The sequence below is a fragment of the Melanerpes formicivorus genome, unplaced genomic scaffold (genome assembly GCF_026170545.1).
Source record: "Melanerpes formicivorus ecotype bairdi unplaced genomic scaffold, bMelFor1.0.p_v2 SCAF_5, whole genome shotgun sequence".
Classification (NCBI taxonomy): domain Eukaryota; kingdom Metazoa; phylum Chordata; class Aves; order Piciformes; family Picidae; genus Melanerpes; species Melanerpes formicivorus.
The window spans coordinates 10,540,234-10,567,518 of NW_027142357.1; the positions used below are offsets into that span (position 1 = coordinate 10,540,234).

The window sequence follows — 27,285 nt, forward strand, 5'->3', positions numbered from 1 at the left end:
AAACATTATTTTCCATGGCAGATAAGCATAAAGATTTATAGGACTTTTTTTTTTTTAATTACATAGTCACATATTCTTGCTTATAAAACAAAATTACTGGCCAGTGCTTGACAAAGCTTCTATCTCTTAAAAAAAACCTGCCCAGAAAAGAGCTGTGTAGTCCTTCCTTTCACTGTATTATCAGGGGCTAAAATCCAACGTGATTTTAGGCAGAGAACACAGCAGAGTAGTCCCGTTTTGTATCTTATGCAATGATATCAATGTTCTCTGTGCTATGTCACCATAAGATCAAGCTTCATCTTTCTTTAGTTCTGCACCTCGTGTTTTTGTACAGTTAGCTTCCAACATGCAGTCACTCCATTTCCTGGGGTAATTGTAAAAGTATTTGGATACACAAATCCCCTGTGGAGCCCAGAGTGGCTAGAACACTGCACATTTGACTTGAGGATATACATCACAAGCCTAACTTTACAATGCTGGGCCCCCTAAAAAAAGAGGTTATGAAGAGAAGCAGGGTCTCTACTCCTCACTCCTTTCAGCCCCAGTATTATGGTTTTAATCTCATCTTTACAGTCAATAGCAGTCCAGAATCACTTGTAATTCAGTCCCAGGTTAGACACAGATGCTCGTCACCACTACACTGAATAACTCACACTGCTACATGCAAGCCTAAGAGCCCTCTCATCCTGTGAGGGTGCCCAGACAAACCACTTGGTTTTTCATACCAAAGGACAGCCACATTTGGAATTGAACCTAGAGTGATTTGTACTCTTAAAGTACAACATATATAATCATTTCCATCAACAAGCAAGGATGTTGGAAGTTGCAGAGAGGTTAACAAGACAAATATTTAGAAGCTGTAGCAGACCAGACCTCTACATTGATAATATCAACAGGGATAAACACAGTCCCTCTTGGAAGCTTTCTTATGCTGCCATAATAGGGTGTCCTGGACTACACAGTGTGCAGCTGAGGGAATAAGTAATGAAATCTTGAAGTTGGCAGTTCACAGGGATTGTTTTAATTGGCCACAACTTTCCCTGCAAATTCTTGCTCTAGAAATTGGAAGGCCTCACAGCTCACAAGCAGTACATTTACCATATGCCTGTGTCAAGGCAGGAGTAGTACTTGTTCTTTACAGCCAGCACTTTTCTCCTCTATATCTGTCCACACCTGAGGTAGCATTGAGACTGAAAAGAATCAAGGCAAAGGTCTCTCTGAGCAGGTAAAAGCCCACCAGGTTCCACAGCAGATAGAAGAGAGAGCGCCAAGAGTGCAGCATCAAGCTTTGAGCCTCTTAGACTCCTTGGACAAAAGAGCCTGTCCCCCACATACACCTGAGGACAGATGTAACTTGATTATGCCACTCCTTATGAGAAGCATGACGTAGTAACTACTGCCCATCTCACCCATCCCTCTTTCTGTCCTTCTGGGTAGGATCACTTATCCTTTAGGTGTTCCTGAAAACAGTATATAGGGAACATGGCACAATTATGAACTACACCTGTGAAGACATTTCTCCCCCAAAGAGGTATACTTGCCATAAATTATGCTTGAAGAATTGTCTCCACTCTGTGACACAAAGTACTGGTTGTCACTCCACAGCATCATTTGGGAAGTTTTGTTGGCTATCTGTGTTTTTTTCAATTCTCAACAACAGTGAAATTCTAGAGGAGAAGAATAGGTAGAAATGTGAATCAGTGATGTCTTTTTTTGTGATGGAAATGTTTAAAGACAGCCACCTCCAGTCATATCTGGTTTTGAGAAGAAAGAGATATCCCAGTCATAGAGTGACAGTTTCTCTACAGGTAGAAATATCTGTAGACAAACAAATGTGCTTTGGTTCTTCAAATGGTCAAAAAAATGCAAGAGAACAGATCTATTTTTCATGTTGATTTGAGTGGGGTGATCATACAACCAGAAGTATTCAGCTCAGTGGAAATTGTGTTCAAATTTCTAACGGCTCTGCCAAGTATTTTAATAGTTTGATAATATAATTGAGCCATTATAAAAAGAAATATTTCTGAGCTTTCACAGTTCAGAAATTGAGTTGCTTTATTTGTTTTTGTTGAATTAGGCCTTAAGTAATTGTGAAGTAACAGCTCAGCAGCTGTTACAGAGGTCAAATTCCCCAACACTCCAAAATATTCAACCACCTCAGTCCAGTTTAATTGCTTTCTGAAGGTGTTCAGTACATAATATGATTTTAATGGAGTTCTAAAAAGCATCTCATGACTATTTCTTCCTCTAGGAAGTCTTAGAAGTACCTATCCCAAGGTATTTCATTAAAGAAAGAATGGAAGTCCTGCAGCAGAGAGAGAAAATGCTTGATCAGATTTTACTTAATGCTGGCTTGCAAATACAGGTAAGCATACCACATACCTACACAATCACACACAACATTTTTAGGTTGTAGCCACACATCTGAACATGAGCCACTGAAAATTACTTTTATAACAGTTAGGAAAAGTCTCTGTATAGATAAGGCACAAATAGAAAGTAACATTAAGTTTTCTTGTCCAACAATATCCAGTCACATCTTGAGTCTGGTTAAGACAGAAATTAATTGACTCTGTTTTATGTATGAGTGTCAGAGAAGGGGCAGCACTTCGGCCAAGTTTAGTAGGTGCTTTGTTTGTCTAGCTAACTCTCATCACATAATTAGTTCTACTGAAGTCAACTTGGGCTTAAGATTTACTGAACCAGAATTCCTAACTGGAACGGGCAGAACTCAGAGTTCAGGTCAGCACAACTGTTAGCATTCAGTTGTTTATAACCTCTGAACAATGGCTACAGTCTCTTCAGTGCAGCTATAGAGCTGCAGCTGCTGGGAGGGGTAGAAAATTGAGTTTTGGCAGAGCAAAAGTCATTACAGAGAAGTCCATGAGCACTCCAGTAAAGACTGTTCTGGATTTGATACACTTTCGACCCGGCGTATTGCCTACAAGCAGTCATTCCTAACCCCTAGAAATAAACAATTATGCCTACATGTCTGGATAACTTAGATTCATAGTTGCTATAGCTATAAGTGACAGTTCTGATCAGACCACTTTGTCAAACTGCTGTACTGCCCCAGTACTGCTGAATTCCTCAGCAGTAATTGTACTGGTAGGGGAACTCTGCATATTGATCCCACAAAGCAATGAAGGAAAGGTTGCCCAGGAAAGAAACAGCACCAGTCAGAGGCAGTCTGCAGAGACAGAACACAGGCCTGCTGCTAGATTGCTTTAATGGGCCGCTACAATCTTCTTGACCTCCACAGTAAATCTCTGGGTAAATTCTCTGCTCTTCTAGTGGCATGATGTTGGTCTGTGGTGATGCTTTATTTTGGCATATTACATCTTGAAGACTTTTTGCCCTGCTTTCATCCCTCTTCAGCATGGCATCCGTGAGAGATTTTTCTGGCGTGCAACCAGCTCACCTGGGAGCCCCAGACTGACAACGTTCAAGTCTCCCTTTCCAGGATGCTGCAAGAGAGGCGTGGAATTCAATAAATACGAAGAAAATAATCTCACACAGTACAAGTCCAGCACCTTGTGCTGCACTTCCGGTTCAATCACCACTGGGATTGTTAGAGGGTTGTCAGCACTTCTGCATGCATTGTACAAGCCATGTACACTCAGGAAATCCTAACTGCTGTGTAACAGACCACTGCATTCTTCAGTGTCCGTGGCAGTGCTGTTACAAGCAGTTTAACATAGATCAAAAACAGTGAAGTTTATCAGAGGAGTCTGGTCTGCAGATTTTTTGTCCTTGTATGTAACCCTGTTATAGAGAGTCCTGCTGAACGTTTGGTAAGCTCCACACAGTATTAATGTGAACTGTCTCCAACCGGGGGATTAACGTCAACAAAGGACAATAATTCATCTTTTCCATAGGGAGCATGAGGGGTTAACAAGAGTTCTTACGAGTGAGAATGGGGAGAATCTCTTTCCAGCTGCAGTATTCTACTTTTTTCCAAACCTCTTCTGTTTGGGATGGACTGACTCAGAACAGTCTGTCCTTCCAGGCATCAATAGAACTAGGGTCCAAGAAGCACCATCAGAAGACCACCCTTTCAGAAAGCAAAAGGAAGGTATTCCATAGTCAGAGAATTTTGCATTTTAGGAGGACAAAGCCCTATGGTTCTTCACATGCTTGCTTTGTTGGTTGTTTTTTCCTCAAATGGATAAAGTTCTGAAATATTCATAAGCCATACAGAGCCATTGCTTCCCACCATAGCATCAGGTGTTTATGTGTGCCAAGGAAAACATCAGGTTTGCTTTATCCTTAAGGTCCTCAGGAAAACATTTCTCAAAATATCAGACCTTCGAGATAGTGCAAGATGGCACTGAGGCAGGAGTCTCTGCTGTTTGTGACAGGCGTTTTTTTGTATTAGAAAACAAAACTATGAATAAACTTCATGCATACATTTTTTTAACTGAGGTAAGCAGTTAACAGAACACATATAACTCCGCTCCTTTGCTTTATCTGTTCCTTTTTGCTGTGCTGTTGAAGGAACCTGTCAAAACCATGACAACTGAAGAAGCCGCTAGATTGATCCAGGTTGCGGAGAGGGCTCGACAAGGACGTTGTCGAGCAGCATTAATGAAGAAACTTTACCTTGAAGACAAGAGACAAAATCAAACTGAACCTCAGGTTGAGACAGGTCCAAGTCCAGATGATGCTGCCACTTGCATTCAAAAGGTGGGATCTCTGGTTCAATAACAGTTCTGGCAGAACCAAATGATTTTTTGTTCAGAGGAACAGCAGTAGACAGAAACACATGGGAAGCATTCTGAAATGATGGCTGGCAGGGTGTCTACTAAGGTGAAATACATAATTTTTGATTTAAACTACTTAACTAAATGAGACAGGACCCTGGATGTGAGATCAATGGAAAGTCCTACACTGGCAACGCAGGATGACTTTATAACCTACATGTTGTTCTTCCATTCTGATTTTTATGACCTCAGTTGCTCTTTCTGGCATCCCCTTGGAATCCAGTGCCTCTCAAAGAATTCATGCCTTTTCCTGTGATCTCTGGGGAAAAAGTTCATTCCATATGTTGAAAAGGTGACAAAAGGAAATCAGTGCTAAATACCAGAAAGTCCTTGGGCATGAATAATTCAGGCTGTTGAGCCGGTTTAGAATGGGCTAAATTCTGAAGTCTAAACATTTCTGGGAACCCTGGTATTATGTTTAGAAGCCAGATATACCAGTGTGAGAGGGTAACAAACCTCAGAATCCAGGGGGCTTTTAAAAAAATAGCAGATGGCAACCTGTTAAAGAGCAATAGTTTCAATTGTATATTGTGCCTTTCCTTCCTCTATTTGTTTTTTCCTGTGTCTGCCACAGTAAAGGAAGCTGTAACAAGGCCCATTTATCTCATTAGAGTTTTGTTTACAATTCAGGTTTGGCGTGGATATAACCAGCGCCAGAAAACACAGAAAATGAGAGAAGAGGAAATGATATTTCTGGGGATGGTAAGTAGTGCTGCCTAGAGAATATAAAATGTCACAGTCTGTTTGTTCTTCAGACTTTGGTAATTTAGCAGAAGATGAGAAATTCATTTCTAAAATTCTTCCTATTTTAAAAGGAGTCTCTAAGGGGTACAGAGCTAAACCGAAATGATAGATAGCCCAGAGGTAGCGCAGTTTGTCTTATGCTGCATGCTTTTGTGCTGTGTATACACAGCCCAATATATTTGGCAGATGTAAAAGCAGACATTGTAGAATTTACCCCAGGTTCTAGGGAATCTGACCCAGGCATGACAGAGAATGGAAATTTTGTTAATGAGATTTTAATTAATAATTCCAAGACACTTGAGCTGCCTTATTCTTGGAGTGGAATAAAAGCAGCAAAGACAACTTCTCTCAGCTCTTTGCAAGCCACGGCATGTGTACATCAAGAGTAGGTAAAAGGGGCATTAGAAATGCTATGTTAACATGTCAGTTGTTCCATAATTCCATTTAAAAATAACCAGAATATTCCTCACATCATAGTGCAAAATTAGGGAAGCAAACAGCTGCCTATGGTCAGTTAGATCACATAAATCATAGAATGCATTGAGTTGGAAGGGACCTGTAAAGGTAATCTAGTCCAACCCCCTTGAAATGAGAGAAAATAATGAAAGAACCCTTTCCAGAGGAACCTTTTTCTCCCACAATTAGAGAAGGTACACTTCCTCCTCTCAACAATATCTTCCTTTCTAACAAGTACCTGAGAAAAAGGAAAAACTTTTTACAGTTGACATTTTCTTTGGCCACCACTAATTCTTCAGGTGCCTTCATTGAGCACTAACAGGTGTAAAGCCTCACAGCTTCCCTCAAACTCCAGCTACAGTAGCACAGCCCTTTTACCAAGTTCTAGTAGAGCTGCTCATTACAGAAACATCGATCACTGCTCTGTGTTTGGTAGGTTTATTTGTGCCTCTGTGTTCTACAGTTCTTAAAAGATTGATTTATAAACTCATTTAATTTTTAATTAAAACATGCTTTCTGCTTCTCACAGAGAATTTGGTAGATTTTTTTTGCCCAGCAATGAAATCACCCTTCTCTATGTTTTAAGTTTATGAAAACTGATTGTGCCTATAGCATACATCTGCCAAGCACATTTTATCACTTCTAAAAATGACCTCAGAATTTTATCTTTAGGAAGCAACATGTACATTCACCTAAGCTTTGCCATGTTAAATACAGATAACACATCCTGGGTTATTTCTTTTAATACCTGCTGGTCATTAACAGTAAGCATGGCCAACATAGCTGCCAGTTCTGCCTCTGTTTAACACAACATTTTAATTAGTACAGACCTAAAGTGGTGAACATATGTGATATACTGAAAATTGATTAGAAACTGTACCTTTTGCAAAACAAGAGATCATTCCCTACTGTATCCCAGGACAGTTTTTGATAAGTCTTAAAACTAGAGTCTTAGGAAGGATATCTAAATCTAGTATCAGTTATTGGAAGGTTCACAGCCAAGCACTCTTCATGGTGGTAAATGGTAGGAGTAACTGATAACTAGGATGTAAATAACCCAGTTCACAGGGAGGAAATCTATATGATCATAGGGATGAGGGGAATTGAAACCAAACACATATATAGTGTATTCATTTCCTGACCTCCATTTAGGACCAAGAGAATTGATGTTTTCAACTCTGCACTCAGACTCATTAGTCTTTATCAAGCATATAATCAAAGGATGTAGAGGGGAAAAAATGATACCTCTAAATAATCTGTTCATCTGTCTAGTGTTTTCATAATCCCCATTTGTGTTTCCCTTTTACTTTTCATGCTACATTCCCTTCCATGGTCTCCAAAGGAAATGAGTGGCAAGCTGGCTCACACTGATAGATAGGCAGTGAGCTCCAAAGGTCAAGTCCCTTTGATGTATGATCACGTCAGCCCTCTAAAAAATGACCACAGATCTTCATGTGTAAATATGTTGAATTTGCTTTTCTAATGCTGCACGACTTAGATAAATTAGAAGACTTAGCCATCCATTACTCCCAAGTCCATCCCAAAGGAGACCTGATTTTTACTGCCAAAAAAATATAATTTCTCTTATTATAATAGATGTTTTAAAACTGTATCACTTCCATATAAAGACTGCTTTGAAAAAAAAAAAAAGAGAGTCCATTTGAAGTTCTGAATAATGATTTTTTGAAAAATTCAATTGTGTTTGCCTAAAAAAATATGGAAATATGTGCAGAGACCAAGAATTGTCCAGTCTTTTACTTAATTCAGTATTATTTTCTTTACTGTCTACTTGCTTCAGAGAAATTTATGTATCTTTTCTGGAATTCGATTCTATTTCATCTTTTGCTTGATGACAGAGTAGAAGCCTATGTTCCAGAGATTTTCCTTGCCTCAAAAGTAAAGCTTCATTATTATTATTATTATTTATTAAAGATTAATTGCAGAAACAGCACGATTCCCTTAGCACATGGTTTTCTAAATCTCTGATAAATCACAATGTGCAATACCAGTTTAATTTGTAAAGAGAAGCAAGCTTCACTAAGAGCATATATATCTTCATAACTGTATCCTGACTGGTTTCCTGATCTTCCTCACATTCCTGCCACAGTGCTATTTACTACCAGCTCCAGCACAACCACCATAACCAGCATTCCAGGCATAGACCACTGTTTAAGCCATACCAACCACACTGATATTGCAAGAGAACACATTAGATTGTCTTGAAAACATGCATGAGCTGTCCAAACAAACCTGCATTTCCTTGCTCTACTGTCACATCCCACTTGTAACGTACCATTGTTCCAGTTTTAAAGCTGGTGCATGCTGACGCTTGTCTCTTTCTGGTGTTTATGAATTCCCTTTCATTAAACACACCCTAGTTAGGGGTTGCTATGATTGTTTCATTTTGCTGCAGCACAAGCTAGCCATCAGCCTTGTGTAACTGGATGTGTGAACTGGTTTTTGGCAACTGCTTTCTCTTAAGGTGGTGTAAAACAGCCAAGGCCTAATAACGAATGTACACACAGTGCTTTCCGTGACAGACTCTCCAGGAAGTTATAATCCCAGAACATAGGCTACTGGAAAGAGAAAAAGCTGCTTTTAACACAAAGCGTTAGGATAAACAGTTTGCAATCAGACTGATTTATGGGAGGGTAGGAACAGCCTAGGAATAAGGAATACAAAAAGACAAAACAAAATCTGTTCCATTTTAGGGACTCAGCCTACTGTTGCCACTTTAAGGCAGTAATCTGAAGGCCTGGACATCTCCTTTCTCATGTTTTCACAGAATCAACCAGGTTGGAAGAGACCTCCAAGACCATCAAGTCCAACCAATCTCCCAACCCTAACTAATCAACTAGACCATGGCACTAAGTGCCTCATCCAGGCTTTTCTTAAACACCTCCAGGGATGTCAACCCCACCGCCTCCCTGAGCAGCCCATTCCAATGGGCAATCTCTCTTTCAGTGAAGAACTTCTTTCTGAGATCAAGCCTAAGCTTCCCCCTACACATCTTGAGATTGTGTCCTCTTGTTCTGTTGCTGGTTGCCTGGGAGAAGAGACCAGCCCCCGCCTGGCTACAACCTCCCTTCAGGTAGTTGTAGACAGCAATAAGGTCTCCCCTGAGCCTCCTCTTCTCCAGGCTCACTTAAAGAGCACAAGTAAATTATTCAATTGAACCCAATGCTTAAACAAATTATAGGACTGAGCCCTGCATGCTGTGGATGTGCAAACACATCTTGTCTCAGAGACACATCTACTGATTTACAGTTACACAGCTCTCACACTGCTCTATTCCATGATTTCAGCCCTTACCAAAAAGTTAGTGGCTCAATATGTGCCGACCCATGATTTTCTCACATGCTATTTCCACCATTCTTCTTCCACTTTATCCTTTTCACATGAAAGGGTCTGTGTGGTCTTAAATGAAAAAAAATGTTCTCTCCTCCTTACCTCTTCTAAGCATAACCTAATTTAGGCATCTTGTGTTGGATAATGCTTTTATTTATATCTGAGAAAATATTCTACCAAACATTCCTTATTCTGTGAACTCCTGATAAATATAATTCATTTCATCCAGTCAGAGGAAAAAAACATAAAATTAGCATTTCCCAGAATAGCCTTCTGTGTAAACATTATAGACTGTGGCTAAATAAATATTATATGGAACTTAAACTGCAAACTCTCTAAGTAAGTGAAATCTGAAAGTTTTCACCAGCTCTTGAAAGTGGGCAGTTCCAGTAGTGGTACACACCAGACCTCTTTTTATCAACCATAAGATTAGAAAGACTTTTGTTTTACTTGCAGCCTAGATGATGTTCAGATGTCAGCACAGAGTTATGTGTTATTTCACCAGGCATACATATACATCTAAACAGTGATAGCTAATCTGTCCTGTTTTCAATAGAAATTTTAAACCTGCTTATTTTTGAAATAGAAGGACGCTGGGAAGCAGAGAGCCCACTAAATAATTTAGCTTTCATTGGCTGGAGTCACACTAACAATGAAATCACTGCCTTTCAGGATCCAAAACATACTTGCCATTTTTAGTAGAAGTTTGACATCATGCCTAGGTATAACATCAGAAATAAACATAACTGAAATTATATAAACTTATATGGTCATGAATAGAAAGATTCTCTCCACTTTAAATTTTATTTTGTCTTATTAAAAAGTGCTACATGTCAATATTTTTATATATATATATGTATGTATATAATAAAAATCTATAAACCAGCCATCTTCAATATTTTTCTAACAAGGTCTCTTACTACAAATGCTTTGTTTGAATGTATATGACAATTACTTTAATTGGCAAAGCCATTGAAGTGAATCATATAGTAGGGAAGCTTTAATGAATGCAATGTATTTTGCTTAGTTGTTTCTTTTTTTTTTGTCTAATTTAGGAATTGAGCCATATAATTGATGTGGCTATCACCAATTGTGTACTGTGGAACCTACATGAATACAATATTCATAAGATGAGAGACCTCTTTAAAGTATATGCTTCCCACAGCCAGACAAATTATATTGAGAAAAAAAGAAGGAAAGAACATAGCTAACTCCTATAGAATCATAAATGGTCCTCACCAGAAGGGACCTCCAAAGGTCATCCAGCCCAACCTCCCTGCAGTCAGCCAAGATATCCCCAACTAAATCAGGTTGCCTCGTGGAGTCTTACCTTGCATTTCTCCAGGGAAGGGGCCTCAACCACCTCCCTGGGCAATCTGTTCCACTGTTCCACCACCCTCATAGTAAAGAACTTCTTCCTGATATCCAATCTAAATCTTCCCTTCTCTAGTTTGAAGCCATTGCCCCTTGTCCTGTCACCACAGGCCCTTGTAAACAGTTTCTCCCCATCCTTCCTGTAGGACCCCTTCAGGTACTGGAAGGCTGCTATGAGGTCTCCCCAGAGCCTGCTCTTCTCGAGGCTGAACCACCAATTGAGCTTTTAAAGATTATTTGAATCACAGTTTAAAATTGACTAGAATAAGTTATAAGAATAGAACCTCAGTTGCTTAGGTGGTAAATTCTTTTAGTCTGCTAGTGAGGAGTTACTTGCCCATGTCCAAATGCAAAATCTTGCTTTCACTACTGATGAAAATAAGTGACCGTTAGAACTACTTGCTTTAGAAATACTTAGTTTCCTTAGGAAATGAAGCCCTCCAGAGAAGCAAACTATATTAGTACTGAAAGTCAGCCATCTACAACAAAATACTACACAACTAGAACATCTTTCAAAGGATGACAATCATAAGCAATACTGTCTGCAGCAGAACATTTACTGAAGAAGTCCCATAAACCCATGCAGCATGTGTTTCAGGTCTAAGAAAAGAAGCTGTCCTAAATTAAGTACTCAGAACTAAAGGCTGCAGTAAATCTACCTTTCAGACATAATCTGAATGTTAGCCTTAAAACATGAAGTAAAAATGAAATGTATTTATGTCTTTGAAATGAAGACTCTCTTCCCTTGTAAGTGTAGTCATAATGGAACAATTGAAGAGCAGTTAGTTCCACAGCATGGGGCCTCCTATATGTAGAGCTGTAGCCTTAAGCATGTTCAGCCAGCCTGCACACCTCTAAGTGTTTTATAATGAACAATAAAGCAGGCTGTGTTGGAAAGAGCTGTTGAGCTGACTAAGCAGAAAGGCAGCTTTTCAAGCTAGGAAAGATCCATCTATGCAGTTGAGTTCCTAAGTCAAAAAAGGAAAACGTATAGAGACTTTGATCACACTGGCTTACCTGGGAGGCGTAGGCAACATCTTCCTTCTGCTTGTGGATCTTCTGCTTTCATAACACCCACATTATCTTCTGGAAGGCTAGAGGAAGGAGGGGTGAAGAACAGAAAAATCTAGCAGTGCTCTCATCAGCATACTTGTGACTGATGAGTTGGAATAAAACTCTCTTTTAGACAAATGTCCATTTTGCCTTATTAATTTAAACAAGGATTTTAAAGACAAAGCCCATCAAACATTAGATAAGCATTTTAAGTTAATGGACCATGTAGTCCTATTTTCCCCACAAACTCAGGAATCTTCATATTATGTCCTATTTTTACAGCAACATCAATTATTAATATGTATACTTTTGCTGACAGAGGACCACACTAAAAATGTGAGTTTCGTTATCCAGTTCTGGGTCATTAACTGTGAAAAGCTTGTAAATATAATGGTTTATTCACATGGGAAGCCTTCATTAAGATGCATTATTTTACAACTGATGTGGCAGCACTGCATTATCAAGTTCACTGTCTCCGTCTAATATTTGTAATTTGTTTCTAAATGAGTTGCTGTTTGTAGGGCAAGTTAACAAATTTGAATTTCACATGGCCTAAGAAATTTCTTAAAGATGGGAAAATGCTTCTTCCCCCAAGGAAATGCCATTTATTAGTGTCTTACTGTAGAATGCCTCCCTTTGATTCAGAAGCAGAAACATTAGGGGCACTGAGAGAAGTGATGTTAGAAATAAATTGCCTTTTGTCTTCCTTAACATGCACATTAAGTATAGAGGGCTATATAAGCAGCACTCATCATATGGTCTAAGTATAACTCTTTAGAGCTCCAGAACAAGTGCGGGGACACATGTAAAGTTAATTTGCAATACTGGAAGGCACAGGTGAAAGACTGGTCAGAGAAGCACTACTGCTGGAACTGTTTGAAATCTTCCTCTCAACAGTGTCCGTCTGCCTTGGCACTGCTCTTCTGCCATTTCCCAACCTGTTTTCTCTTGCATCCTCAGATGACCAAAGCGTCTTCAGACACACACACTTCTGAAGCCTCCTCTTTGACAATAGCAAAGAAACTCTGTCAGGGCTGTCATGTAGACTCTATCTCCATTTGAAGATCCAAGAGTATTTGAAGATTAATGCAAGATCCCAGGTTTTGCATTTGTCTCCTGATTGCTGAGACAAGGTTAGGAATGTGTCACATTCTAAAGCCGGTGAGATTTAGGATGATGCATACTCCTACAGTTAGGACAAGAATACTGTGGACCACAGACAGAAAGCTTCATAGTGGACGTGGCACTTGGTGCCATGGTTTAGTCATGAGGTCTGTGGTGATGGGTTGGACTTGATTTTTGAGTTCTCTGCCAACCTTGGTGATTCTGTGATAGTGGCTTTCTTCAATCACAAAGCAAGAAGGTGGAAGCAATGTCCTCTATGTCATGTCACATATACTATTCATAGCCTTTAAGGTGTTGTAATTGTCTAAAACATTTCAATATCATCCATTATGTGCTTGAGGACTCCATTTTCTTTCCTCAGTTTGTCATTTGCTTGACAAAAGAAAAACATTTTCTATGAATATGCATCACAAACAAACAAACAACAAATTGTAAAGTACTGCCTGCTGAAGCAATAGTACAATTGCATCCTCTGGACATCTTGTTACATCTCTTCAGCAGCTCCTGCCACTGAAGTGCTTATTTTTAGGTTGTGTTGCTAAATTCCCTTCTACACTCCAATCAACTTCTTATTCCCTACCTATACTTTACAACCAGTTCCTCTCCTTGATCACTCACACTCGTGTCATTCTTACAGGCTGGGGAAGCAGTCTTTAGGATAATCTCCAGTTTACTTGTTAGCCCAAATACATGAGTTCTCTCATTGTTTCCTCATGCTTGTTTTCCTTAAGTCATAATAATTTTTTGATGATGGAATTGCACTGATTTCATAGAATGGCTTAAGTTGGAAGGGACCTTTGAGATCACCTACTCCAACCTCCCTGCCATGGGCAGGGATGCCTCTTAACTAGTAACAAAACTCAGGCCAGTTATATGTTCACCAGTAATGCTGTACTTAATATTTGTTCACTGTGGCATGATTTCCTATTGCTGTTCAGCACTTGTGCCCTCCTCCCCCAGAAACAGGAGCCAGCCTTCAGTTCCTGACATGTATTGGAGTCCTGGTCTTCACTCATAAACAGGGTGCATTGCATATGTTCCACATTAGAGAGCCACAGATCCTTCAGGACTCATTTATCACAGCCAGCTCTGCCCTTCATTTCATGCTCTCCCTCACCCATCTGAGCTAAAGCATGTCTCTGCCAAAGTTTTTGCACACGGGAGCTGCCCCTGGTTTGGCAGCTGTCTATCCACTGCTACACCGACTTCAAAGGATGTCATTTGTTATTAACGTATCTCCCTTCTACTCATCACAACAGCTTGCCTGGCAGTGCTGGCTCCCACTCAGATCAAGTGTCTTTTCATACCTGCCATGTCATCCTATCTTGTTGGCTGCTCTCCAGCACCTGGCCTCCTCTCCAGCTTATCTGGCCCTTCTAGTTCTGAGCCAATTCTACTTTCCCAGCAGTAGAAACAATCAAACAAGAGCACATTTCACATCAGCAACAGCCTTTTCCTCCATCTAAATTAACCCTTTTCCATGTACTTTAATTTAGAAAATATTCATAGCAAGAAATCAACAGGATTAGAAAAAAAAAGTCAAATGAGAATATAATCCTATCTACTTTCCTTGTTCTCTTTTATTCCTTTCTTTAGTGGATTACCAACAGTGGGTAGTTGGACTCTTGTTGGTAGAAATAGCTCCTGTTTCTTTTGTTTTCTTGTAGTAAAACAGTCTTTGAATTTGAGGGTGGGGGGGAGGGGGGAATACTACAAACACACCCGAACTATGAAGGGCAAATACAACAGGACTTCTTTTCATAAGCTGTTCTACAAGGTTATGTCTCAGTCTCCAGGCTGAGGGCAGCTCATAAACCAGTATGAGCAGATATTGATAACTGTACAGTGATGAGACAGATAGCTGCACAAATATTTACTCAGGACTTGGCTAGATTTTTGCCACCCAGATCATGTTCTATAACCTTGTTGCTATCAGCGGCTGATCCGTCTGGTTTAGAATGACCTGGACTGCGTCCACACACTGGATCCAGCTTCATGACTCTGGATTCAAGTGTAGATAGGGTCTGTATTAATTCACTGAAAGATAAAAATCTCCTGTTTCTGGTCTTGCTCATGTGGGCACATTCTTGCCAGTTCAAACCAAACCTTGTTTGGCTTTGGTACTGATGAAACACGTCTGATAGTAAATTCACAGGCCCTCTCAAGAGCCAGTGGAGAACAGTTCAGAGGAAAGGTTCAGAGATGGCAGAGAAGCTCTCCTTTCTGCAGTACTAGCAGAAGCCATCCTGCTCTCCACTTTGCTCTGGTCCCATGCTCACCAACTGCTTCCCTTGTTATGACTCTGGTCCTCAACTGCCTCCTTGGCTGGCTGGATTCATCTCTTTCTGCAGTGGCCTGAGGAGGATGGGAGTGGAAAGACAAAAGGGATTACTCTCCACTTCTTAAAGAGCTGAACTGGTCAGGTGAGTGCCAGAATCTGTACAGAAGAGCACATCCAGCAGTTAAGACAGAGGGGAAACAGCACCTTCCCAGCACCAGTAAGAGGTACATGTAGTGAGAGTTTCATGACCTTTCACTCTTGCATGTCTAGATGCACACTGTACAGGAACTTGTCTTTCTCCATCAGCTGTGGATCAGCCTCACTAAAACTGGAAATATCCTTGTGTCCCTCGCATGAAGTTGTCTAGGCCTGAGCTTTGATTCTATCACTTCCCAAAGGAGATGAGAGGGACAAGGGGATCTTGTACCCACTCAGCAAGGCATGAGCATAACTAACTCTGCTCATGGAAATGCCCATTCAGTTCCTTGTGCTCCCAAATTTCTTTCCCCTATCCTTTTTCATCTCACATATCTTTAGTTAGAAAACCTGTGTCTAAATGAAACAACCCTTCCCCATCTTCCTCTGGTGAGCATCTGGTTAAAAGCCTACTAGGCTATCCTCTGCACATCGTGCAATATCTGTTCAGACCGTGCCCTACGTGGTCCAAACAAAGAGTCATGTTGGCTCTAGCTGACTCATCTCTTTGCTAGCAACCTCACTAGCAGTAGTAGTAACCTCTAGGCAGTAGTACTCTGATAAGAACTTCTCAGAAAAGCTATCCCTTATACATTGCTGTAGAGCACTGAGTGTGAAACTGCCCAAGGAAAGTAGATCTTGTTTTTAGATGTTGGTCCAGGAAGCAAGTTTCATGGCTTCTTGTCCAGTTTCCAAATGAGTCCTGAGAAGGCATCATCACAGGCTGTTCTGAGGTTCCTTTAGTATTAATAAAGCAAACAATAGTGAAATCCAGGTGAAATAAACATAAATAGCATTAGTAGCAATTGTGCCATACTTTAAAATAGGCACTGGGGAAAACCGAGATCAGAAACATTTAATTTCCATGGAAACTGAGAATTGAGTGAAGGTAACATCTCAGGGTGAAAGGCAACACTTTGGGTCATATATTCAGGAAGAAAATGCAAGGCAGCAGTATGTGCACATGCTGCTCTTCTTGTTTCCTCCTGAATATTTTCTCACCAGTGGCCTTGACCAATTCCTTTTGCATAGTGCGAGTCACATATCACAGATGCGGGGAAAGCAGTAAATTGCTTTCCTGAACAGGGCCTCTGCGCTTACTTTGGAGAGTGTGCAATCCCACTGTGTACTTTCTGAAACCAAATTTGCTTGGCACTTGTTAGTGATTTTTGGAACCTGGCTGAAGCATAGAAAAACACCAACAGATCTTAAATGTAAGCTGGCCAAACCTTTGAAAGAAGCTTTTTTCAATCTTTGCGGGAGTCCTCCGGAATGAGGACTTGGAGCACACTAGAAAATGCATCACAATAGCAAGGAGAATGCATTACTAAGTTATTCTGAGATGTGCTGATTAAGGATAATTTCTACACATTCTGAAGGTAAAAGCCCAGGGCAGAATTGTATAAGTTTTTTTTCCATGGAAACTGAGAGCCCTAGGCTTTTGTTCACATATGCTGCCACCTATATGTCAGACAGTCACTACCTTTGAAGAGCAGAACACATCATATCACAAAACCAGATTGTCACATTTTCTTCTCCTTTCTCGTCTTACATTTAACATATGCTATCAGACAATGTGATTGATACTTCCCAAGTATGCAGAAAATACTTTGTTCTAGAATTCAAAAAACTCCAAAGCTGGTTTACAAGTTCATTTTTAAAACAGATATGCCTCTACCCTTACAAGGTAGTAATAGCCCATAAAACACTGGGAACATCTTAACTTTATCAACCACTGCAAACTAAAAAATGCAAAGTTGCAGACCACCCACACAGATGGTATTTTTCATGCTTCTGTATTTGCATACCAGAAAGACTTTCATTTTTCTCTTTCAAAGTACACATGTAAAATCAATCACAAAGCAGAAATTACTGTAAGGCTTTAAACTGGCTTAGAAGCCCTTCTTGCCAAGGTTATCAAATCATGGGAAACTTGGGGAGCTATGATTTTTATTACAGTGGTGGGGGGGGGGGGGGTATTTATTCTTTTGTTGTTGTTGTTCCTCAAGGGAAGTTGATTTCCTAAAGGAATATGACCAGCTGCAACAAAATACCAGGAAACCAGTGACCAAGTAGTGCATATAAAAATTTAAGTGAACAAATTAAAAACAATACTGGCTAATTAAAAAGTACCAATGGGAAGTCCAAACATTTGAGAAATCAATTAAAAAGTCTCTGGCACCCTTCTGACATGGACAGAGTTGGCATTTGCAGAACAGCAGCTTTCTCACCTGTCTCATTGAGATCCCAGGATCCCACGCTGGAAGGGTTGTTTTTGTACATTGCAGTGCTGTTAATTAAAGCCGAAACACTAACAATAGACCATTGTGTGCATCCAGGCACTTTTTATGAGCACAGTTTTTTCCTGGCTTTTCACAAATAAACTAAGGCTTAAGAACAGATTCACTGTCAACCTGGCCTTCCATTTTATATTAAGCTTCTTATAGTTTGTACCTTTTGTTTTCTCCTGTCGTTTCCAGACTCTGCCTCCTCACTTAATGGCAACAAGTAATTCACAGATGCACGCCAGGCAAGTAAACACACTGCAAAGTGAGGTTCAGGAGAGACATGAGGAGGTACCCATCAAGGACAAGCTAAGGGAAATGGAGGGGCTCCACATGAAGGAAACTCTCCAAGATCAGATTGGCCAGTGTTTCATCGAAAGCCGGTAAGCAGAGATAACCACTTGCCCTCTGACAAGTCCCTTTGCCCCAGGGAGCCTGATTTTGCAGTTCTGACAAATCACAAAGATGCATCTTGCAGTGGCAATCCCAGTTCCAGCTTCAGAACTAGTTCTGCATCACCTGCAAAGCTAAGTTCCAGAGTGGCAGGACTCTGAACTGGGGAAACCAGATTAGTGTATCACTCCTTGCACAGCCCAGTAGGGATGAGAGGGGCACCTTGAAAGACAGACTGCAAAATAAGGCCCATAAGAATTAATGTGGGACACGTTGAGTTTGCAGATTATCTTGGGCTCTGGCTTTCTAATTATAAGAAGCATACTTAAAGTCTAGGAACACTGACTTTTTTCCATGTCAGAATAAATGAGGTTTAAGAGACAGAACGCAGTCTTCCATGAGATAGAAATGTAATTATTGGCTATAGCAAACCACATCACGTTGCCAGTACTGCAATTCAGGTGCCTGCTACAGGTCTTATCCAGCAGCCAATATGACGCTCAAGTACTTTTGCACTTGAGGCCTTCAAGACAATCCTCCAAATGTAACTTTACTGAAGTAGTGCTGCTGATCTCAGTGAAACTTCACGTCTCAGTAGAGTTAAGCACATACTTAGGCTTTTTTAAACTGAGTGCTGACATCTATAGTTCTCTCAGGAAGTTTACTTTAGCTGAAGAAGTTTGGAGGCCAGCATTTTTTTCATATGGCAATACGGTAAATCCTTGTACCAAGGAATGTGGGCTGCTTTTGTAATAGAGGTGATTTTCCAGGATTTACTCCATCCAGTGGATTAGTATGTAGAAGTAAATTGGGCAGCAGCACTCAAAAGTTCCAGATTTTAGCAACACAGTTTCAGCTGCTATGAAGAAACTGCTCTGCAAAAACACTTCCTTACAGTGTTCTTGTGTCTTGAGCTGCTTGGTGATGGTACAGGGCTCATATTTGTCTTGTGAACTACTGTCATGTCCATTAATCATTCAGCATTTTTCAGTGTACTGGACCTGTGTAAGAGTCTAATAAGTTTGTCTCTCTCTATGTGAGTCAACAAAGATAAAAGTGATAGCAGAGCCACTGGAAAGAAGGTGGAAAGAATCCTGTCCACCAATCCTGGATGCAAATCAGCTTGTGATTGCATCGTGATAACACGGGACTACAACAATGGACCCAAGGACCCAGCCATCACACCTTTAGGGCAAAATAATCACCACCTGTTTCCTGAGCTTTGTCTGGATGGAGACAGGGTAGACGGAGATTCCCCCCTCCTCCAGCCAGGGTCTTGCCCAAACACACAGATTTCCTGCCCCTGGAATTTCTGAGGGACAATATTTGACTACATACCTAAGGACTAAAAAACTGTATAAAAGACTTGAGCAACTACTGGTTTGTAGAGAGAAACACTAGAGAGAAACAGAGGAGAGAAACAGAGGAGAAAAACGGCGAGAAAAACGGAGATGACGGAAAACACAGGAGACGGGCCAGGCCGCTGAGAAGCCGGGACAATGCTGCTCCGGAGAAAAGAAGCTGCCCGGAGGACCACAGCTCCAGCCAAGCCTCAGCATCCTTTCTCTACAGACCCAGGCTGCCCAGAGGAGCCTCAGCACTGTTCCTGTATCAACCCAACATCTCCCCAGAGGACCACAGCTGTTCTCCAGCAAAAGCCTCACCACGGTGTCTCTACAAACCCAACATCTCCTGCAGCACCTTTCCTCCACAGACTTTATCTTGGGGGGGATGAGGGGTGTGGTAATATAATTCCTTTCCTCTTCTATCTCTCGTCTCTCTCTCTCTCTTTCTCTTTTCTCCCTCTTCCTTTCTTATGTCCACTTTCTTTATGTAATAAATAGTCTAGCTGTTGATACTTTGGCCTCGTTTGTGCCTTTAATTTCACAACACGGGAATATTTAAAAGAACTGTGTCTCTGGACCGAGACATCTAATGTCTCCGGACCGCGACATTTAAATGGCGTAGTCGGCAGGATTCCCGTGCAGTGAAAAGTATCACAGCAAAATTATTGCATTTCTGAGAACCCCGAAATGTGTGTGTGTGCCTGAGACGTACTTTTAGTACGAAGCGAGAGTGGAGTCCAGATTCGCGCTTCCACTCGCCCGCGAGGGAAGTGGCCGGAGAAGGACGAAGCGAAATTTTCAGAGAGACTGTGTGGGAGTTCTCAAAAGCTTTAAATGTGTGTGCTTTCTCGGGGAAGATTATCTGAGGTACAACTGTTGGTTTTATAGTGTGACCTCCTCGAGAATCCTCTGTACCCTGCTTTAAATTTGTGTGTGCATTCCCGGGGAAGATTATCTGGGGTACAACTGTTGACTTTATAGTGTGACCTCTCCGAGAATTCTCAGTACCCTCTTTTAGGAAACCCAGTGTTGGTGATATTTGTAAAGTGTGGCTTTCCCGAGAAGCCCAGTATTGAAGCAAAAGTTGAGAAACTTCTGCCGGTGTGTGTTCGCTCAGGGAAACAGAGTAACTCTTCCCTAAGAATCACAAGGTTGCTGTCCTAGTGTAACAAAAAAATTTGAGGTACAAAAGCTGAGAAGCTTTTGCAAGTGTGGGTTCTCTCGGGGAAATAGTGTGACTTCCTTGAGAAGCCCGGGTTGCTGTTGTTTTTTCTTGTGTGTGACCTCTCCTGAGAAATCTGTTGCATTTTTCCTGGAGAAGATTATTTTGAAGTAAGCCTTTTAAAAGTGTACGTTTTTCCAGGGAAGATTTTGCTGGTACAAACAGTGTTTTGATCTGACTTCCCCGTGAAACTTAGTGCCCTATTAAGAAATGCTTTCTGAAACAAAAGAGATGGCCGGGAGTGAGAAGCTTTTTAACCTTTTAGAAGTTCACGGTGCCCGCCCATCTTTACAGGTACTTGACTGGGCCCGTGAAAATTGGCATAATTTCCAGAGTGTGGCTGATAGAATTGTGGCCCTGCAGAAAGATGCACGAGCAAAAGCCGGGAAAGGCAAAGGTTTTATTTGTGCGGTTTTAGGTGCCTGTTTAGCCGCCTCAGTGAAGGAGAAAGAGGAATGGCATGAACAGGAAAGTATAACTATTTCCTCTTTGCAGGACTTAGTTTCGTCACTACAAAGCCATGTTGCCACTTTGAAAGACGTAGTGGCAGATCTTAAAATTCAATTGGAAAAGGAGAGGAGGCAAAATTCGTATTTGGACTCAAAAGAGGGTGTGAATTACTCGGAGTCTGCCCCTATGTGCCCTCGGGCAGAATTGACAGCGGCTAAGGAAGCTGCTGCGCATATCAGACCTCTCATTAAAACTGAAGTTTTATATGAGGATGGGGAGGTTACCCCCACTATCACAACTAAAGAAATGCCTTTCTCCTACACTGAATTGGCCAAAATTCGTGCAGAATTTGCACGCTCTGCTGAGGAATCTGAGGTGGAATATGTCTGGCGAGTTTCAAAAACTGGAGGTGATCAGATTCTGTTAACAGAAGCTGAAGCCATGGGCTATTGGGGTGATAATGTTTTTCTAACTACAAAAAACAGAAGTGGACCCTGGAGTCTTACGCAAAGAGCTGCCTATTGGGCAGGGGGGTTTGATCCAAAGGAGAGGGGTGAACCCCTAATTCTGCGGGGAGGGATGAATCAGATAATGGAGAATGTGCAAAAAGCTGCATGCCTGCAGATGATATATGAAAGGGAACTAAAACATCATTTTGAATCCCCTCTTTCTATCCTGGTGGATGCAAACAGAATGACTCCTTTGATCAGGGGCCTCTCTGACTTGCTTAAAATAAGAGGTATCCAGCTTCAAAAAGAAATAGCTAATACCCCACTTTCTTCCAGGACATGGCAAGATGTGGGGAGGGAGTTATTAGATTATGCTAGGCAGTATAGTGTACCTGAGGAAATGAAAAAACCTCAAACTAGAGGCTTGAGACATGTGAAAATGACTCACCCACCAAGCCCCCAGGGCCAGATGCGCCGTATTCCTAGTAGGCACCTGGCTGGGGGCAGGGAACACTTGAATACCCGGCAATTTTGGTGGGGGGTGGGTCGGGAGAAAGGTATTCCAAAAGAAGTGGTTGATGGGGTAGCCACGAGACAATTACGAATCATTGTGCAATGTTGGCCCGAGCCTAAAAAGAGGGCTGAGGTCACTGCTCCCCTCTTGGTGGGACCATTTGATGAGGGGAGGGATATGGCCCCCAGGGCAACTAAGGGCTTCACTTCCCAGCGGTGAATTGGGGGGTGAAGCATGAGTCAGGAGATCACCAAAAATTGTACTTGGTTTGGAAAAAGGCCTTTGTTTGTGTTTAGCTTGGCTTTGAGAGAACCTGAAACAATCAACGATACTTACAGGCCCATTCAAAGTAATTATCACCTGAGAGGGTGGCTCTGAATGGTAACCTGGAAATACCAGTTTTGTATGTTTCAAGGTTGTGTTTCTTATTTAAGTTCTAATGCTAAATTTAAGTTCTAATGCTGAAGACTACCTGATGTATTGTCAGAAGGACTTGTCTTGCTACAATATGGAAGACTTCTCAAGTTTTGCATCACAGAAGACATCTCTTCAAGGACTGTACTTTCCATAACCCCGCAGACATTCAGATCTGGACTGAAGCTCTCACTTCAATTCCAAACTGAAGGACTGACGGGGTGGGGGGGGGGTATGAGTTTGTTTGTTCTCCTGGCTTCCAGGAGGAACAAGGATGCTTTCACCTTGTGTAATTACCTGGTTTAATTTTGTTATATTTTGTTAGCATTGTCAATCTTGCATAAATCCCTGTTGTATACAGTGATTCAACATGTAGTGTCCAATATGCAGTTTGTGTCTAATGATGGTGTACAACAGATTTGTGCTGTTAGCCAATCAAAACTTATGTCTATTGCAAAAATTGTTTAAAACTTCTTTCCTTTCTTTTCCACTTCTTTCCTTTCTTTTCTTTCTTTCTTCCTTTTATCTTTGATTGACGGGGTGGTGTAAGAGTCTAATAAGTTTGTCTCTCTCTATGTGAGTCAACAAAGATAAAAGTGATAGCAGAGCCACTGGAAAGAAGGTGGAAAGAATCCTGTCCACCAATCCTGGATGCAAATCAGCTTGTGATTGCATCGTGATAACACGGGACTACAACAATGGACCCAAGGACCCAGCCATCACACCTTTAGGGCAAAATAATCACCACCTGTTTCCTGAGCTTTGTCTGGATGGAGACAGGGTAGACGGAGATTCCCCCCTCCTCCAGCCAGGGTCTTGCCCAAACACACAGATTTCCTGCCCCTGGAATTTCTGAGGGACAATATTTGACTACATACCTAAGGACTAAAAAACTGTATAAAAGACTTGAGCAACTACTGGTTTGTAGAGAGAAACACTAGAGAGAAACAGAGGAGAGAAACAGAGGAGAAAAACGGCGAGAAAAACGGAGATGACGGAAAACACAGGAGACGGGCCAGGCCGCTGAGAAGCCGGGACAATGCTGCTCCGGAGAAAAGAAGCTGCCCGGAGGACCACAGCTCCAGCCAAGCCTCAGCATCCTTTCTCTACAGACCCAGGCTGCCCAGAGGAGCCTCAGCACTGTTCCTGTATCAACCCAACATCTCCCCAGAGGACCACAGCTGTTCTCCAGCAAAAGCCTCACCACGGTGTCTCTACAAACCCAACATCTCCTGCAGCACCTTTCCTCCACAGACTTTATCTTGGGGGGGATGAGGGGTGTGGTAATATAATTCCTTTCCTCTTCTATCTCTCGTCTCTCTCTCTCTCTTTCTCTTTTCTCCCTCTTCCTTTCTTATGTCCACTTTCTTTATGTAATAAATAGTCTAGCTGTTGATACTTTGGCCTCGTTTGTGCCTTTAATTTCACAACACGGGAATATTTAAAAGAACTGTGTCTCTGGACCGAGACATCTAATGTCTCCGGACCGCGACAACCTGCCTTCTGCTTGCAGTTTCCAGTTGGAAACACAAATGCATTCTGATGACATCCTTTATTCCTATATTTATTCCTTGACTGATTTAATAAGGTTTTGGTACCTATATAACGGTGTGGTGTTTGGTAAAAAAATAAGGGGGGGGGGGCAATCAAAAATAGCACTATCACAGGTCTGCCACAATCTATTTCTGATTTTTCTTGTGCTTTTTCCTCATAGACACTCAATGCTTTAGTATGTTTTTACCCCATCTAGCTCTCTTTTAGAAAGGTTTTAAAAATCTCAGTTCTCATAAAGCACTTCTCCATTCCCTAAATCAACCCTGGTCCTAGGACTTCGTCTGCCCACTTCTTGAACTGTCATTTCCTGCTGCTCCCCCACAACTCCCAGTACGTTCCAAGGCAGAGAAAGATCTTATTTCCTTTGCTTAATATTACTCACCTAATAGTAATTCTCCAACATAGGTCAATCGTGTCCAATTAACTCAATTCTACAGCTTGAGGAGTACTCACTGAAATACTGTACGAACCACTAACAATGTTTCTCTAGGAGATTAGTAGAGAACAGTCAGTCTCCCAGAGAATAAGGCTGAGCCATAAACCTCTTTAAAGACAGTTATGAGACATTATTAAAAGTAAAATCCATTCCATGGAGACACTTAACAGCAGGGCCAAGCAAGAGCCTAACCAATCCAAAAGATCATTTGGAGGAAGCTGAAGCCATCGTTCAAGCAAGGCAGGTGGAGAGGAATGGCTGAATGAGCAGTTCATCACAGTCCTTGCTACCTAATGTATAAGCGACCTCAGTCTTATGTGTCTATGAAATACTCTGAAGATGTAAGGTGGAGTGTAAATGCTGAGCTTTCTTATTCAAGCAGCCCTTGTAAGTGAAATGGGACCTCATTGCTACATTTGTATCCCAAGTGTGCCCAGGGGCACCACTTTAGGTAAGACTTCAAGGCTGTGGGCAGACATAGTCAGTATCACAGCATATAAATATGTGATTAAGCAAGTTATAAGGAGTTCTTTAGCTAACCTTTAAGTTATCTGGTCTGGCCTAGTCAGGTTCAGTAGTCTTAAAGCTCATCTTGCCTGAAAACAAACAAACATTAAAACAGATGTTTGAATATAAGCAACACAGTAACTGATCTTGAATAGCTCTGTAGGTATGCTCTTCCTGAGCAAGTGATTGTATTAAATGGGACCAAGATACACCCACACACAGAGTTAATCAGTGACACCACTGCTTATACACATGCTTTTAGTCAGACATGTTCTTCTGCTGCAGGTGGGGCGGACTGAGAAAACAACTTCCCAACACTGTAGAATAACCAGAGTGAGCTGCTTCTCAATCCACCCATCTGAAACAATCTGATACTAAAAATTACTAGCCAAAAAGTGGGTTTAAGCTAAATCAGAGCATTTGGTAGAGCACAGCAAAGGAGATGCTGCATGTTCAGTTACATGGTATGCCTGAGTGCAGGGTCATTTCTGATGGCAGAGGTGCAGTTACAGACTTGGTGCAGGTAGAGCAGTGTGTATTTGATCATGTTCCCTGCTACTCTCTTCTTTTAAAGTAACTATGCATCATCATCTCTGAAAATCAATAAGGCATGTTTCATTGATTAAAAAAAAAATATATATATTCTGGTGATTTAGTAGTGTAGTAGATAAAATTCTGCCCCCAGTGAAACCAGTGGGAGACCTGCCATCAGCTTCAGCAAACAAAGGCTGGACGTCACCCAATATTTTAGTTCATTTTAATCTGGCTGAGTGATGCAGTGATTTATGAGACTGAGGAGTCAGAGTGAGCTGACTGCCATCTACTCTTCACAGGAGGCCTGTATTTAAGTGACCAAAATAATTTTCCTCACAGACATATTTCACTTGCATCCAAAATAGGTTAAAAAAAACCAACCAACAACCAACAAATTTCTACACATGGGAAGCATGTGTGTCACAAAGAGCCAAACTTTCCATATGGTGCATGCCCGAGACACTGCAGAACTAGCAGGAGTTGTGTCCTGCTCCTGTCTAGCCACCTGAACAGTGGCCAGATCTCAAGCATCAAGGTTTATATTAATTATTACTTGCCTGGATATACTTTGGCTCTCCACTAAGCCAGCCTACAAGATCAACAGCTAAATGTAGCTTATAAATTATTCTTTAACCAGTTTTTTTACCAGAGTTTACCTTTTTCCACAGTCTATTAAATAAACAGATAGCTAATGGGGAACAAAGATTCTTTTGAATAAATTTTCCTGTGCATTCTAAAGAAAATAAGCCCAAACTTCCATATTTTATCCTTCAATTGCAAAAGGATGTGGTAGGAAATACAATTAGCAGGCATTGTTTTTCAGCACAGATGCTATTAGATTACAAAAGCAATAAGCACATATTACATTTCTGCACTTGTAAGAACTGCTATAAATATTTACCACTTTCTTTGCACAAGGGCACTTGCATTGCTTCTGTCCATTCAAGACCCGAGACAGCTTCTTATGAAGATAGGTTCCAAAAAAGCAAAATAAAGCAAAACCAAAAGGAATGGATTAAATGAAAATGTTGCAGTTGTATATTGTAAACCCACTGCAGAGAGGACAAAATATTTTTGGTATAACACTATGCATTTCAATGCCTTACCATCCATTGTTCTGTTTATCTCTATTGGCTTCCATGAGGTTGTTCTTATTTGGCTTGCAAATTGTTCACATAAAGCTTCCTAGGTGTCTGTCTGGCCTTGCCTCTGTGCACCATGCTAGAAAATAAAGAATTTTTTTTTTTACATGTTTTTTAAATGAAAGCATCTTGCAGTATACCTGCAGGCCTCCCTTTTTTCCAAGATAGCTATATAACTCATAGAGCAGGAGTACAAATGTTCCAAAGTTAACAGCTGCTACCATTATATACATCTGAGTCTGGATTTTAATCACTTGACTCCCACAGATTCCATCCATTACATTAATAACAGAGTTTCATATTAAGATATAGCAATCGCATAGCTGGAGGTTTAGTTTCAATTTCCTGTGCCATTCTAGAACAAAACCATTTCTCTCTAATTTCACATTTAGGGTTTTGCACTGCGTATGCAAAAAAATCTGTCATCATCATCATCTCCATCTCTGCTTTTTTACCCGGTGTACATACCAACAGTTCCTAAATTACCAATCTTCCTTAAGTCATCCCTAAAAAAAAACAACAAAAGGAAGTTAAAAAAAGGTGTTGAGAAGAGGGGAGAAGGATCCCCTTTATTATACAGGAAACTATAGTAGGATCTTTGTCTGTGAAAAGTCTTCTCTGACAGAAATCAATACAAAGGATAAGAAATCAAGATGAGGGTTTTATTACAAGAGATAGCCTCAAGAATCACAGGGGAGAG

At 41.0% G+C, this 27,285-nt stretch overlaps 1 protein-coding gene across 3 annotated transcripts in view; it reads left to right on the top strand.

Moving 5' to 3' along the window:
• The window catches only part of IQCA1 (IQ motif containing with AAA domain 1), a 122,390-nt gene that overhangs the window by 14,003 nt on the left and 81,102 nt on the right, over positions 1–27,285 (top strand). For 2 of the 3 annotated variants that reach the window (XM_068138066.1, XM_068138067.1), the window contains exons 3-6: positions 2,252–2,365; positions 4,498–4,686; positions 5,394–5,465; positions 17,820–18,007. In XM_068138066.1, coding sequence (XP_067994167.1) covers positions 2,252–2,365; positions 4,498–4,686; positions 5,394–5,465; positions 17,820–18,007 — 563 coding nt within the window. The remainder of the gene's footprint in view (positions 1–2,251; positions 2,366–4,497; positions 4,687–5,393; positions 5,466–17,819; positions 18,008–27,285) is intronic. The other variant, XM_068138068.1, reaches the window with a different exon arrangement.